At 42.9% G+C, this 16,410-nt stretch overlaps 1 protein-coding gene across 7 annotated transcripts in view; it reads right to left on the bottom strand.

Moving 5' to 3' along the window:
* Positions 1-6,659: 6,659 nt before the first annotated feature.
* The window catches only part of LOC6725770 (teneurin-a), a 198,599-nt gene continuing 188,848 nt past the window's right edge, over positions 6,660-16,410 (bottom strand). For all 7 annotated transcript variants that reach the window (XM_039297391.2, XM_044923645.1, XM_039297392.2 and 4 more), the window contains one exon: positions 6,660-14,538. In XM_039297391.2, coding sequence (XP_039153325.1) covers positions 10,646-14,538 — 3,893 coding nt within the window. In that variant the 3' untranslated portion in view covers positions 6,660-10,645. The remainder of the gene's footprint in view (positions 14,539-16,410) is intronic.

Raw genomic sequence — 16,410 nt, 5'->3', positions numbered from 1 at the left:
TGAGTCATTTTCAGGGGGTTACTTCAAGGGGGAGTTTTCCGATGGGAGGAAGGTCATTCGGTGGTTTACGAAAGAATCATATATAGCACACACACACACACTCGCACAAAACAGTGGTAATCACTTAGACAGCTAGCAAATCAAATTAATTTGTCCCTGCCTAGCGAAAAATTTACAAAATCATTTACCGTAATGACAAGTCATAGTTTATGCCGAATATCTCAGGCAATTGATTAATTACTTGACTGGCAAATAATTAAATGCACAAGTCGTTCATTAATAAAACTTAGAGACAGAAATACAAAGGAAACGTATATGCCAAGCATGTAATAGTCATGCTAGGAAAACGATTTTAAAATTGAAATCAGAAGATTTTAGTAAAAATATTGATAGCTGTATATGAAATGATTCATAAGGATGATTGCCAAACTATTCGGCTGTATTACATCTTAATAAGTATTATTATATAAGTATTATATTGAAACGAATTAAATTCCATTGACACGGATTTTATTTTGTAGAATATTTTATTTTATATATGACTTTCAATCAGAATAAATGCTTTCTTCAATACAAAAAAAAAAACAAGAAGCGAAATGAGGTGGAAAAGCTGCACAAAACCATTTTCAGCTTTCGGCTTTAATGGGTTTCCGGAAAAGTCCTTTTCCCTTTGATAAGGGGTGGGCGGCGCCGAGGCAAGGGGGCGTGGCGTGGTGTGTGTGTGTCAGTAGCCATGATGTTGCATGCAACTAATTATGCTTTTTACCATTCGGTGGTTTGCTCTTTTGCCACTTAGCAACAACATAAGCCGCTTAACCCACTAAAGCCGCAGAATACACGAACACACATACACACACTTATATTATACACACTTATGCACCCACACACACACACATTGAGAGGGAAACACACACGCAAATCTCATTAAAGTTGCGAACATGTTTCAAAATTAATTTCAGTAATTCTCCACTTGACTGCGGCTCTCGGCGAATGTGTTCACCGCTCATCGCATTTGATGTATCCCATCGCCCTCCATCTCGCTCTCTCCGGCCATGTGGCGACTCTTTCTCGGCTGTCCAGGAACCCGATCCTTCAGCCGTGCTCCGCCATTCGGGCTCGAGGACATGAGCCGGACCCAGGGCAACCGCAGTTCGAATGCAGCACTCGCAGGATAATCGCATCACTCGAAAGTTTCACCAAAACGGCAGCAAACGAAATTGGATTGCAATTTCTGGATGGTGAAGGGGATACAAATGGCCCATACACATATCTGCAATCCGGATGAATATACGAAATACTTTGGAGCGCCAATTAATAAGTGATATTAACTGATATCTGGCAGAAAGCTTTCAATAGGATGTGGGCAATTTTATCCAGAATCTTCGGGTTTCAACTGAAAACTTCGCTTAATAATAATTTATTAAGTAATTGCTTTATACTGTGGCCTTTCAATTAATAAATACTATTATGTCATCGAAGCTATTGTCGAGCTAGTATCAAGACTTTCCTTTACTTAAATAAACTCTAAGGAATAGTTGAAAATAATAGCAAATTGTCCTTTTAGAGCATCAATAGGGATTCAGGCTTAGCCGCCGACTGAGTGGTGACCCCGATGCCCGCAAAATGGCTGCTCCGTGCGGAAAGTGCCCTTTTAGATCCCATTACCACTGCAGGCATCCAGAAATGGGTGGCCATGGTCGGAGAACACACATAGAATGACATGTGGTGGCTGCGGAGTGGATGCGGTGACCTCCAAGGTGGACCAAAAGCCAGGAGACTGCATCCAGCATCCAACAGCATGGATCCAGGAGCCAGCAGCCAGCAGGGCGAACTTCACTTAATGTCAACTTAATTGCATTGTTTCAGCCACAAATTACAAAACGAGTTTTGCACAAGGCAGCAAACATGTCGTCACTGGCTCCAGTTTCCAGTTTCCAGCTCCACCCGCTCCCGCTGCAGATCCCGCTTCTCCCCTTGATTCTCCACACTATTCTCTATTTTACCTAGTCCTGCACTGGGAGAAATGTACTATCCCACAGCGGGTATATCGGGAAAACATGCATTAATGAATTTAGATAGTACCGAAGAGGAAAACGTTTTTTCTCGCTGTGCAGCTGCAACAATGGCATCCTGTGTGTGTCTGTCTGTGGGAGGTGGCCCGGTTGCCAGCACCTGTAAAAAGAATCAATTGTGTGTGACCAAATTAAGTTCACTGACTCGCGGGAAGGGGCAGGAAGGAAGGGGCACGCTGCCATTGTCAAGTGGAAGCCAAATGGGGATTCATTTGAATAGAGTGGCGGCCAATGCGGGATGTTGACGGGAACGGGAATGGAAGTGGGTATGCAGAAATGACTGCAGGTCGTCCTGCCGGGCTCTGCGAAACTCCTCTCTCTCTAAAAAGCGGGGGCTGCCGTGTAAATGGAGAATGTAACCAAATTGAAAACAGAACAGAGCATCACTTTGAATGCACTCCCACGGGAGGAAGGAAAAAAGTGTTGGGAGGAGAGGCTGAAACACAGGACTCGGAAGAGTGGAGGTCCTGGCTCATCCATTATCAGACCAGGTCAGAAGCGTCCGACAGGCAAACGCTAATTGAGGCTGCACTTTAAACGGCTTTCGATCTCAAAGAACACAGCTTGATCAGCCTGAAATCAAAAGGACTTACTACATATTCTAAAAACTAATACACGCCGGGTTTTCCGTTTTCGTAAAACCGCAAAACAAAACTGCTAATGAAAACTTCAGAAGTAAGTGTTCATCATATGTAACTGAAAGCAATGTATTTTCTGTACAATTAAAAAAACATTGATATTATTAATTACAAATATTTCTTACAAGCATGTTAATCTTCCACATCTATCTAGGTTTAATTTAAATTATTTTAGCTTGGAATTCAGGTAGGTTTCTTTGGAAGAGGACAACTCTTTGACCAGATTTAGAGTCCACATTCTCGGCAGCCTTGGATTCCTGGTCTCGAAAGGATTCCTGGTGGGCTAAGGTAGGAGGGAGGGAGGTGGCTCGGATTTCTCAGCTTGAAAAGGTGAGGATGGTAGGTGGCAGGTCGGTTGTTGGGTGGCTGTGGGGCAGCACTCTGGTATCTGGGCCTTGGCAAAGTAGAGGTCGTGTGCATATGACAAAAGCATCTGCCTTTTGTTTGGTTGGCGCGCCCTTGGCTTTTTCCTTCTCTTCCCCCCATTGCCAACCCATTTTTCCGCCCACCCGTAAGTCTGTGTGTGTGTGTGCTAGCTGAAGCATTCAAATAATTAAACTCATCAAGCCGGCTTCTTCTTGGCCTCCGCTCCGTTTAGTCTAATCTTCTTTGTTTTCTTTTTATTACAGGCCCGAGTCCTAGGAGCGCTTTTCCTCCTCTTTCGCCGCATCCGGAAAATACACACTAGCAAACTCACACACGTACACGCTTACATGCCCATGGACTGAGCACGCATAATCCTTGATCTTTTGTTAGTTGTTTGCTCAACTTCTGGGTTTTCCCCCGGCTCACCCTGTTTGTAAGAGGACTTCTAACCACCCTGCTGCTCCTGCTCTAAATTATTAATTAAAGTATTTAACAAATATGCTAAAGTTTGCCATGGCTCATGAGTCTGTCATATGGTTTCCCGGCCTCATCGTAATCCTGGTCTCGCCCAGGAGTTCATTTCTTCCGAGTTAATAATGTGGCCAGTGCGTGTGTGTGTGTGTGTGTTGACATTGCATCTTTTTGATGTCCCGCTGCCGCATCAAAGACGAAAACCAAAATAGTTGACATTTCGTTCCTTTTGTGCCAGATCGCCTGGGAATTCCAGGGCTTTCAAATCCCTTTTCCTTTTTCTCAGTTTGTCACAAGAGAAAAGTGCTTTAACACCGGAACAACGCAAGTGGATAGAAAATTAAGTTACATATTCAACGACATTCCAGTTTTGGACAACTATTTTAAATGCTATTAAAAAAACTAGATATTAAAAAAAAAGAAACGAACAAAAAATGTTGTCAAAATTCGTATATTTACAAACGGGGTTTTCTCCATAACTTGGCCACAAAAGGAGGTAAAGCTAAAATAAAGACAGTTTTGTGCTGCTAATAAACATGCCTAACTATCCCTATCGCAATTTTTATGATTTTCGAAAATCAAAATTTTTACAAATTTTCGCGTTTTTTATAAGGGGTACCATCATCAAAATTTGCGAAAAATGGCAAAAAATTTTATTTTCCAATTTGGAATACAGGTCGATAGGGAATTTTGCTACGAATTCAAAGAGGTATGACATTCCACTTTTGGACAGCTAGTTTTATTGCTATTGGGAAAATACTGATTATTTTTTAGCAACAAAAAACAAAATAATAATATTGCCAAAATTTGAATATTTACATACGGGGTTATCTCTATAACTTTGCCAAAAAAGGAGGTAAAGCTAAAATAAAGACACTTTTGTGCTGCTAATAAACATGCCTAACTATCCCTATCGCAATTTTTATGATTTTCGAAAATCAAAATTTTTACAAATTTTCGCGTTTTTTATAAGGGGTACCATCATCAAAATTTGCGAAAAATGGCAAAAAATTGTATTTTCCAATTTGGAATACAGGTCGATAGGGAATTTTGCTACGAATTCAAAGAGGTATGACATTCCACTTTTGGACAGCTAGTTTTATTGCTATTGGGAAAATACTGATTATTTTTTAGCAACAAAAAAACAAAATAATAATATTGCCAAAATTTGAATATTTACATACGGGGTTATCTCTATAACTTTGCCAAAAAAGGAGGTAAAGCTAAAATAAAGACACTTTTGTGCTGCTAATAAACATGCCTAACTATCCCTATCGCAATTTTTATGATTTTCGAAAATCAAAATTTTTACAAATTTTCGCGTTTTTTATAAGGGGTACCATCATCAAAATTTGCGAAAAATGGCAAAAAATTGTATTTTCCAATTTGGAATACAGGTCGATAGGGAATTTTGCTACGAATTCAAAGAGGTATGACATTCCACTTTTGGACAGCTAGTTTTATTGCTATTGGGAAAATACTGATTATTTTTTAGCAACAAAAAAACAAAATAATAATATTGCCAAAATTTGAATATTTACATACGGGGTTTTCTCTATAACTTTGCCAAAAAAGGAAGTAAAGCTAAAATAAAGACAGTTTTGTGGTGCTAATAAACATGCCTAACTATCCCTATCGCAATTTTTATGATTTTCGAAAATCAAAATTTTTACAAATTTTCGCGTTTTTTATAAGGGGTACCATCATCAAAATTTGCGAAAAATGGCAAAAAATTGTATTTTCCAATTTGGAATACAGGTCGATAGGGAATTTTGCTACGAATTCAAAGAGGTATGACATTCCACTTTTGGACAGCCAGTTTTATTGCTGTTGAAAAAAAGCTCGTTATTAAAAAAAAAAAGAAACGAAAAAAATGTTGACAAAAATGTTGGTAATGCTAAAATAAAGACAGTTTTGTACTACCCTAATTTTCGCATTTTAAAAGAAGACTTGTCTGAATCTGGATCTTCAAATTGGCATAACTTTCGGCATGTTTAAATTCTGGATAGCAATAACTTGGGGACTTTGACTATGCCACTTCATTTGCGCCGGTTTCGTGCCATTTATGTGTTTTTTTCGTGTCAGATTTTTTGTTTTTGGCTGAGTGTCAGGTCTAGGCTAGAAAACAGCTCTCGAGGCAGAGGTGCATACTGATGATGCAGATGATGGCAATGGAAATGGGGTGATGGGGGTTGCCAGCAAGTCTGTAATTGAAATGCAGAAAATGGAGAGCAGCCTCGACCTGGGAAAGGTGAGTACCGTCCCCTTTCTGCCGGGGATAAATAATGCAGCAGGTCTGCACAATTGTGAGGTGCAGGAAGTGGATGCTTTCTTCATCTGTCTCGGCCTGAGCCGCTGTTGACACATAGTTTGTAGTTGGTAAACAGGCAACACAAAACTGCTCAACGAGCACCTGAAGATGCTTTGTATAAATTTGAATATTTAACTGCAGCTGCAGTTGCAGATGGAGATGGAGATTGGAACGGTGGTGGGGGGATGGGGGCTGTGGTGATGCACTGGCTTTGGCTGTGGCAGTCGTAGCAGTTACAGGACCCACGAAACCCACCCACAAGTAGCAACATTTCACTCAAATCTAGTACAGCTGCTGGCTCCGGCAACGTGGCCTGGCCAAATCTTTTGGCAAAAGCCGGAGCGACCCCCAGGCCCCTCAGCCCCCGCAAAACGCATTTGGCATGCATGTGTGTCAACGCTCTGGCCAAAACAGCAGCAACGTCGCAGCAGCAACACCAACTGAGTTGATTATTATGTATGCATTTTGGGGCTTAACTTCCTTGGGGGCCAAATGGTTCAACTGACATTCACCCGCTGCTTCAATGATCACGTTTCCAGGGTATTTAAGCAACGCTATTCATGAGCATAGTTGCAATATGTACATATATGCACAGCTGCAGGATCAAATTGGGTGTAACTTTCAAACCGCATCATCAAATTATTACAAGTTTTATTTCAGGCGAAAATAACTCTTAGCATACTCAGAAATAGTTATTTGTTATAATAATCAGCTTGAACAATTTGAATACTTACTTTTCAAATATAATCCGCATTCGGTGGCTGAGATAAGTGAAGTTCAATAAAAACACAGGGGTATAGCTTCACATTTAGTTTTCATATTCATTTATTTATTTTTAATTAATTCATTAGTTTTATTTATTCTTAGACCCTTGATATCCTCAGAAGTTGTGTTGTGTGGTTTTCTTTTTTTTTTTGTTTTGGTTTATCTTTACCGCTTGTCGCATGTTTTTTGTTTTGTTTTTTATCCATTTATATATTTTCATATATAATATAGTTCAACTTAATACGCTTAAAATATTCTCGTTTCGCGTTGAAATCATTACATATATGGTATATCATTATCATTATTGCAATAATTATCGTAATTACCTTTAGTTTATGTCATTTTAGTTTACTGTTCTGCTGTGGTAATATAATGCCATATATAATTGTTCATTTACCGATAGATACATATATGCATATGCCTAGGGGGTTCTAGGTGATGAATGGGGGTTATCGTTTATCGTTTGCATTGACAATGCGGGGGTTGCAGAGGGGGCTGTCCGCCCCGCCGACCCTTGAATTCTCCACTAAGCTTACACAGACAAAAAAAAGTTGGGATGTTTTCTGTTCGTTTCTCAATTAGTTTGAATTTGCCCTACAATATTCCTTAGGTTTGCTTGGTTTGCCTCGGTTTATTTACTATTTGTGAATTACATAGTTCGATATACTACAGATTCATCTTCTCTGCTATTTTGTCTAATAAATATAATTTGTTCTTCTTTTTTTTTAAATTGTTCTCCTCTGCGTTTATTTGTTTATAATAAGTATTTCAACTTTTCTTGTTGCGTCGCTGCCTTTTGGTTGGTTTGTTTATATTATTTTGTTTATTTGTTTATTATATCTCATAAATTCTTGTTGTTGCTAAATTTTGTTGTTTGCTTTGCTGTCGAGTGTATATGTACTTGCATCTGTATTATGTCGGTGTATGTGGGAGGGTGTGTTTGTATCTGTGTGAGCTCTGTTATAGTTGTTGTTTAGCTTGTTTATTTTGTTTGTGGTGTGCAAAACGTTTAAATGTTAATTTATCTCAATTGTTTCCCTGTTTCTTTATTTGCTAAGTATTTCTCATCGTTTTTTCGCCTTTCAACTTTAGCATTATTTTAGTATTAAGTTTAGGTTTAGTTGTAAGTTAGTCCTTCGGTTTAAGTTGAAGTTTGTGTAGCTCTAACATAAATATCCTAAAATACTTGGGTTTTCAGTTATGTACACATAAATATTTCTTGCTGCGTCTGCTTTTTGTTTTATATTTTACTTTTACTTTATTTTATTTCGGTTTCTCCGTTCTCAAGCCATTTCATAGTTTGCTCTAATCAATAATATTTATTTTAGTGTGCCATTTGTTTATCTTTTTTTGTTTGCTTTTGAAGCAATTTCATTTCGTTTTTTTTTGTTTGTTTTCATTTTGTTGCTTGTTTGCTTTTTATGCTTGCCAAATTCTAATAGGTAACTGACTCCTGCTCTTTTTCGAATTGTTTTGGTTTGCCAATCAACGAAACGGAAATGGAAACGAATCAAAAACCAGATGGGAGAAATTCGAGCGGGAAGTACAGTGGTACCCCGCACACGTACAACTAACATGTAGACTCCTATACATATTACATATATTTATTTATATTTATATATGCCATTTATCCAATAGTTTGTCTCGTTTATTTTACATCTAGTTAGGCGCGACAACGATGGAGAAAAAAAAGCCAAAAAAAATGTTCGCACACTTCTGTGTGAGCTTGTATATTTTGTTTTTTCTTGTATATAACTAGAGATTACGATGCACGGTGCCATATACGATATAACACTAGTTTACCTTGATTAGCCTTAATATATATACACAGATACTCCGGCAAATGTCGGGCGACACCGAATTTCCATTCATATTTTTTGATATAACGCTATCGCACGCACGCGGACTCTTTCTCTCTACCTGATGTACGGACAATATTTCTTTCTTGAGCGGACATTGTCTTCTTGAGCGGACATTTAGCAATATACCTGTCGCTCTTCGGCGGACAACACTCGCCTCCATGAACGGACACTCATACGGACACTCATTCTGCTCTAAGCTGCGTTCTACTTGGCTGGCTCCCCATGCTCCCTTCTTGTCCAATTGATCGATCGTTTTGGCCTCGTTTTGTGGTCTGGTTTTCGAGTTGGTAATTTTTATAAAATTTCGTTTTCTTGCTTGCTCGCAACTAATTCAGCAATCTTTTGTTTTCCTTTTCTACGGTATTTTGTTATTAGCAATGTTTTCCTTAGTTTCTAGGAGGCAAGGAAACGATCAACTCACACACGCAATTATTTAACTATACCTACACATATAGTTGTGGCAATAAATTCGATAAGCACCAATTCATGGAAAATAAGTGAAATTCGAGCTGCAAAAAGTGGGGTTTTTCTAAAGCGAAGCAAAATTGGTCAACTAATCCGGTCAAATTCTACTTTAATTGGCATCTAATATCTGTCTGGATCCCTGGCAATCTCAATCAAATTGGACGGAAAGCTCAACGATCTCGATCTGGGTTCCAAAGCTGAAATCATATATCTATTTCGTGTTTGTGTTGTTTTTAATACTGTTTTTAAGCTTTATTTATTTCGATTCGTTTTATGGTTTTGAGTTTATTTGGGCCGCATTGAGCTGAGTTCGAGAAAAGCAGACTTACAAATAATAACAAAACATTTCACTTTCCACATAATAATAGCATTAATATGTATAATTAAAATTAGTTCGATATAAACTTTTTAATATTTTTTTTTTCTTTTTTTTTGGATTGTGGATGTGTTTGCCCTTGCCTCGGCCATATATGTATGTATGAACAATAATAATGAATAAATTAATTAATTAAGTAGGACGAAACTTAAACTTATCTATAAGAACATTACAGCTATAGGTTTCTCGCTATAAATATGTGTGTGTGTGTGTGTTCTATATTTAATATATATCATTTTATATTTTATTAAAAAAAAAACACTTTACCTAACAGCTACATTTTCTTGTTCGATCTCTATAATTACGTTTCTTATTTTCTTGTTATCCATTTAATTTTCAAAGCTGACACTGTGCAAAGCAAACGAGAGAAAGCTTTCGCTAAGCAAAAATCTCCCACAACCCCAAAACCGGTTGTCTAGTGTAGTGAGTCCGTCGGTGTGTCTATGTGTGTGTGTGTGAGTTTTGGTCTGGGCCTGTCCTTCAAAATGTCCACTTCCGTTTCCGTTCCCGCCACCTCTCTCTCCATTTCCGCTTATGTACATTGGATGGTTGGTATCAAATGGAAGATCCAAGGGATCACCTCCTGAAGGTCCGTCGGTCAGTTGCCGTTCAATTGGTTTTGTTTAAAACTATGCCAGTCTCAAAAAGCTCGAGTACCACGAAAAAAATTAGATACGCCCATTCCCATAAATTTCCCGCCCCGCTAATTTTCCTCCTGCGCCCCTTATTGTGGTGAGTATGCATGTACATATGTTCTGTATGTATGGTACGCTTTATGCTCGTATGACTACTACACTATACTATCCATTATCTTTATATATATATACTATATATATATATATATATAAATATATATATATATATGATGAATATATATATATGATGTATATATATATATGTATCTGTATATCTATAACTTCGTCTATATCCGCGGCTGTATCTGTAATCTGTATCTGTACTGTAAATGTATCTGCGGCTTAGCTGACGTCACACACACACACATATATAAACGTACATGCAGCTACATGGGATTATGTTGGCATGTCGCTTTCTTAATTTTCATTAATTTTCTTTCTTTACTTTTCTCTAGTGGCTAACAATAAAAAAAAATATTTTATGTATACGTGTATATATATATATATATAATGTTCCTTGACATCAAAAAACTGGTTCGATAACATAGATTTATGTACTATATATATATATATATATGTTTATATATATATATGTATAAATATAAATAATTATGTCTCCTGTTCTTCGGTTTTCACTGCGCTCCTCGCGATTTAGTGGCTGGTTTTTAGGGGTTTCCTACGGAGCTAACAGTCGGCTTCGCGGTGGAGCTCCTCCTCGTCCTCCTGGATTAGATCGGTGGATCTGCGGCGTCGACGTCGCGAATTGGGCACTCCCGCCGCACCGCCGGTGGCGCCCTTCTTCTTCACGAACTTGATGTTGTACGGATCCTCCGCCAGTTCCGGATAAAGATTCACATCGTGGATGTACTCACCCTCGTAGTTATTGGCATAGCTCTGCTTCAGGATCTCGTCGGTCTCCTGCTGGCTCCACTCGAGAGCCGTGGTCAGTCCGCTGCGGAGTGCCTCCTTTTCGCGGTGCCACGCCTTTCGCACCGCCGTCAGCTTGGCGTGGTGCATCAGTCGCTGCTGCTCCTTGGCTACGGTGGTGCCGTAGCGCAGATTAATGATGGCGTGTGCCCCGTGAATCTTAACGTCCAGATAGTTGCCCGTATTTGAGGACGAGCCACCACCGGATGATGACGACGAGGAAGATGAGGAGCCGGCACCACCACTGGCTGCTCCCGCTGGTCCACTGCCCACAGTCGCCTCCCTTGTGATCTCATGGAACGTGGTGTTCACCTGACCCTGCAGACGCTTCAGCTGCTGCCGGTCCTCGGTGGCCCGCCAGGCATCCTCCTTCACGAAGAAGAACGAGTCCTGCTGTGCATTGTGAACCACAAAGGTGAATGGCAGTAGTTTGGAACGATTGAATACACTAGTGTAGACATCCCGGTAGATGGCGTTCGCCGCTGGTACACTGGACACTATGGCTTGGCCATCGGCGGTACGGGAGACGACAATGCCCTTGCCAAACGGTGGCTCCGTATCGGATCCGATTGTCTTGGGCGATGGATCCATCACATCGCACTTGAGGGCGGAACGCGGTGGTGCCGACAGCTGTTCGAAGTCCGACATTCGGCGCACGTTTAGGTGAGCCAGGAAACCGCTCTCCACCGCCATGGTGGGAATGTTATCGAAGGGTCGCCGCAGATTCAGGGCCACCGGATTGGCGGGTGGTCGGCCCCAAAGTGCTGGCGGTTGCCACAGATCCCGGGCCAATTGAGGCACCAGATTGCCCACATTGTAGCCCAGGGTGCGCATCCAGGCGGCAAAGTCCTCTGGATAGTGACGTTCGTGGCCGACATTAATGGGATCGTTGCCATTGAATCGGTACAGATGCAGGCGCGTCGGTGTGATGATCCTCTCGGCAACACGCTGCCAGTCCGGCGACATCCACTGGCCAATCAATGGATCATATACTCGACCATCGCCCATGTGCACCAGCGTGGTCACCTGATCCAGAATGCCGCCGCAGAAATCGATGGGCAGATAGAGATATGGATTTGAATCGTAGACAATGTGGCCGAATGGTGAACGCATTATCTCCCGAATGCCCTCACCGTACTGGTTGAAGAGCATCAATGGTGTGCCACTCTGATCCGTGGCCACATAGTACTTGTGCCGGTACACCTGTGCGTAGATAAGATGACCCACATCGTCGTAGGTCAGCGACATTAGCTTGCCATCCCGCGGCGAGTATATCTGGCTGACCTCGTAAGGTCGTTGCTGGTTGGTGTAGAAGAACTGTGTGACATTGCCAAAGTTATCCTTTCGCGTCGTCAGACGCTTCAGATGATCGTAGTAGTAGCGTACATCGAAGCGACCCCGCTTGGAGGCCCGGACGAGCAGACCCTGGGTATTGTAGTGGAACCGCTCTTCTCTGGCATTTTGGGCCACCAGACCCCTCGCATCGTACTTATACTGCCCCTCGCCGAACTTCACAATCCTGTCCTGGGCATTGTACTCCATTGGTATCGTGTTGCCTCTGTAAGTGAGCGACAGCAGATTGCCATTGTCGTCGTACCGGAAGCCCCACGGTTCCTGGGCCTCCACGCCCACCAACTGGCCATCGCAGTCCCATGTGTAGTTTTTCACATTCGTATAGCTGTTTACCGCCATGTTCCGCGTGTAGGTGCGCGTCTGCGAGATCCTGCCGTGCACTCCATACGAGAACTCCATGCGGAACACCTCCAACCGATGGATGGCTAGGGCCATTCGCTGCGTCTGGAAGCGTCCATCGACCGTCCGTGTGAAGCTGGCGGTTCCGTCATGCAATTGGGTTTGATTCTGGGCCGGCTGCGAGAATCGGAACTGGCCAATCAGGCTGGGTCTTCCCGTGCGCGGATCGTAGGCAAAGGCCTGTGTCGGCAAACTCTGACCACCGATCCTGCCCTGCAGGGCCACCACTCGCAGCTGGGAATCGTACTCGTAGCTAAACTTGGCATTGCTCAGGCCCGTTTTGGCCACATAATCGATCCTCTCCTCGGCGAGCAAGCCGGCGGCATACTCGAAGTCCCATCGGTATTCCAATTCCCGTTCCGTGTGCGAAACGGTGCTTGGCATTCCGGTGGCCTCGTTGTACTGGAATTCACTCCTTCCATCTCCATGGACCACCTCCGTCAACTGGCCAGCGGCATTGTAGCGGTATACGATGCGGGCCCCATCGCCCGGTAGGATCGTCTGGAGCAGGGCTCCCGCATGGCTGTAGTGCTGCAGATAGGCCCTTGTGCTGCCCGGCGGCGTGTAGGTGCAGCGGATGAATCCAATCGAGGTCTGCATGCTGAAGCTGTGGCGAGTCCCGGAGGGCAGGACCACATGCCTCAAACCGCCGGCATCATCGTACTGCAGCACAAACTTTCGCTGGCTGGCCAATCCGATCTCAGAGACCAGATTCCAGTCATTGTACACGAAGGACACGATGCCATCCTGCTGCGAGGTGATCTCCGAGAGCAAACCATGTCGGTCATAGCTGTACTTGAGCTCCGCTGGACCCCAGGCCCAGCCCTCGACGCGATTGAATCGATCGTAGGTGATGTTTACCGGATAGCCATTGGTGGGGTAATAGGATTTGGGCAGACCAGACTGATCGTAGGCCACTATCAGGATCGGGGTGCGTCGGGCATCGTAGAAGGTCTCCCGGTTGGTGAACTGATCGAACTCCACGCCAATCACCCGCGACTGGTTAACCCAAATCTCACGGTTGAGCGTCTGCTGCGGATTCCTAACATCGCCCACCAAACTGTAGACGGAGTACATTGAGTTGGTCAGTCCCTCGCCCATGGTGACACTTTGATGTGACCACATGGCCAGCATTTCCGCCTCCACGGGCAGAGCTGCCTCCAGAAGGGGGTGCCTGGCCACGGCAGAGGCCTCCACCACCACGCCATTATCGCCATGGATCACCAGGGTGTTGTTAGCCTTCAGTTCCGCATCGGCGTGGGCTTGTCCGCGCTTCAGAAAAGTGGATCGCACTCCGCCCAGAACCAGCAGCTCATTGGCCTCGCCGGCGATCCGTTCCCTCGAGAAAAGGGACTCCACGGAGGCATGGACGTACACTGTGAGACCCTGGCTATCGGCCAGCTGGGAGGTGATTCTCACGATCTCACCGCTGGGCAGTATCATGCCAGTGACCCGTCCAAACTCATCGTACTGGTAGATGTATGTCTCACCGCCAGAGGATCGCGAATTCAGCAGACCCGTGTTACTATCGTAGTCCAGCTCGATCTCCTGGCGACCCTTCTCGCTCAGCTTGGTCATGATGCCAATGCCATTGATCTGGATCTCCGATTTGTGATCCTGCGTGTTCTCAATGGAACTCACCACATTGCTGTAGTCGCGCAGGAACTGGATCTTATTGCCGGAAGCATCCGTTACCGTTGACAATCGGCCGAAACTGGTGTTCTTCGAGTACAGGAAGCTATAGCGCGTCTTACCGGAGGTCAGATCCTTGGTGGCCACGTGCTGGCCATATCGGTTGAACACGTATATCTCACTGGACGGCGGGAAGGGAATGTGGAACTCGCCGTTCTCATCGTGCGAGGGCAAATAGTGCTCCAAGGCCAAAACGTGCAGAGATCCTGAAAAATTATGGGTAAAAAAAAAACATGACGATGTAATCATAGAAAAGTAAAATATAGTATGCATTCGGACTATTTGATCTTTATATTTATTAGGTATATTTTGTTTACATTGACAGTATTGGAATAACTTTTAGCACCTTACGAATTAATTACGAAGAAAGAGTTGCCAATTTGATGGGTCGAGTTAATTTTGAATGTGCGCCGAGTTAAAGGAGCACTTTACTGGAAGTTAAAGGCAACTTTTTCTTTACAAGCGTAGCTTATCAACTTTATTTACTACCTAATGGGTGGCTGGAAATGCTGGAAAAACATCTGCTCGGCATTTGATTACCTTTTCCCTCGAACGCTGGGAAAAGTCGTAAAAAAAAAGTCGCACACTCGTTGTCCTTGCCAGATAATTGACTCATTTATTCATTCCCAGCTCCTTGGGCCATTCCTTTTAACTGGTCATCAAATTTATTCGCACTTCCTTAACGGTCCATTCCCATTCCAAACTCGATTTTCCCTTGGTTTGTTGATCATTTGCTTAAGCTAAACGCCAAGTTCCTGCAGCTGTTTGTTTTTACTGCTCTGGATTTTCCCTTCCTCAGTTTTCACTGCACTTTCCCCTCCCCACCTACCATTGAATATTACCCAACACCCCCCGTTTTTCAGTTTTTGAATCACTGCAAATGCACAAATACAAAATGGCATAGGTAAGTTCTGTCTGCAAGCGAGTGTCTTAAGTATTTTTGTGCAATTTGCTACTACTACTGCTACTACTAGTCATCCTGCCTCCACCAGCCACGCCCCCATTTTGTGCGCCCCTGCGAAGCGTTTCATTTTAGTTAGTGTTGAAAATCGCTTTGGATTTGCATAAATTTGCTTGCCTTACGCCTCACAGCTCCCTGGTATCATCCCCTTTTATTTCAACACCTCCCAACCCCCTTTTTCCTACGGCTTTGCATTGCAAACAGACAACAACAAAAGACGATGATGACAGCGTTTTGTATAAGAAACTAAGTGGAAAAGCGGAGAAAAGTGGGCGATGTCTAGGTGGGGTTGGGGTCTGTGGAACACATTAACTTTACATCATTGCCCGCAACTGCATTCATCTTAAAATGCCACAAAACTTGGTCATTCAAGCTGCTTAAAATGTTGATTTTTAAAGCAAACGAGTGCCACAATCATTGGAACGACTATATAAAATAGTATATTTACGCTTTATACGCAACTGCCGCGTTAACCACACACTCTCCACAGCTCCAAAATCATTGCGCAGCAAGGACCTTTTCAAAATCCACCCCACCATAAACCTCCGTTTCACGCAATTATTGCATGCAACAATTCACCGCTGATTGCGATTTATTTGCCAGTGTGTTGCTATTTGCACATATCACAATAAAAATATTAAATACATTGTGGCTTCTGGCTTCTTCTTATTGCGGTTCGGGCAGTGTTGATTTGATTTGATTGCGTTACAGTTCATTTACCCGAACCCGAATCCGAATCCGAGGACCCAAAAGCACAGCGGCAGCGAGGCAGGATCCTTTCCAGCCAAAGACACATGACCCAGACCACCGCCACCACCACCACCGCCCACAACTCCACACAAAATCCGCATCCACCCCCATCTGTGACCTCGTGTAGTTGGAGCGTAAGCCATTATGGTCTCATTTTAGAGGAGCTTTTCGGTTTCGGGTTCGGCGTGTTGTACTGTACAAAATATTACGAAAAAAGTGCATCGCATTTTGACCGCTTCAATTTGATTGATTTTAATCGGAAATAAAATGTTTGTCTTCCAATTGTTGAACTATTTATTTATCTAATTAAGTATTGATAGTCAAATTCTTGACTTATTTCCATTCAAGGCGGTTTTTTCCACAGTGT

The sequence above is a fragment of the Drosophila simulans genome, chromosome X (assembly GCF_016746395.2).
Source record: "Drosophila simulans strain w501 chromosome X, Prin_Dsim_3.1, whole genome shotgun sequence".
In the NCBI taxonomy this organism is placed as follows: Eukaryota; Metazoa; Arthropoda; class Insecta; order Diptera; family Drosophilidae; genus Drosophila; species Drosophila simulans.
This window is presented reverse-complemented; position numbering and strand designations above follow the sequence as displayed.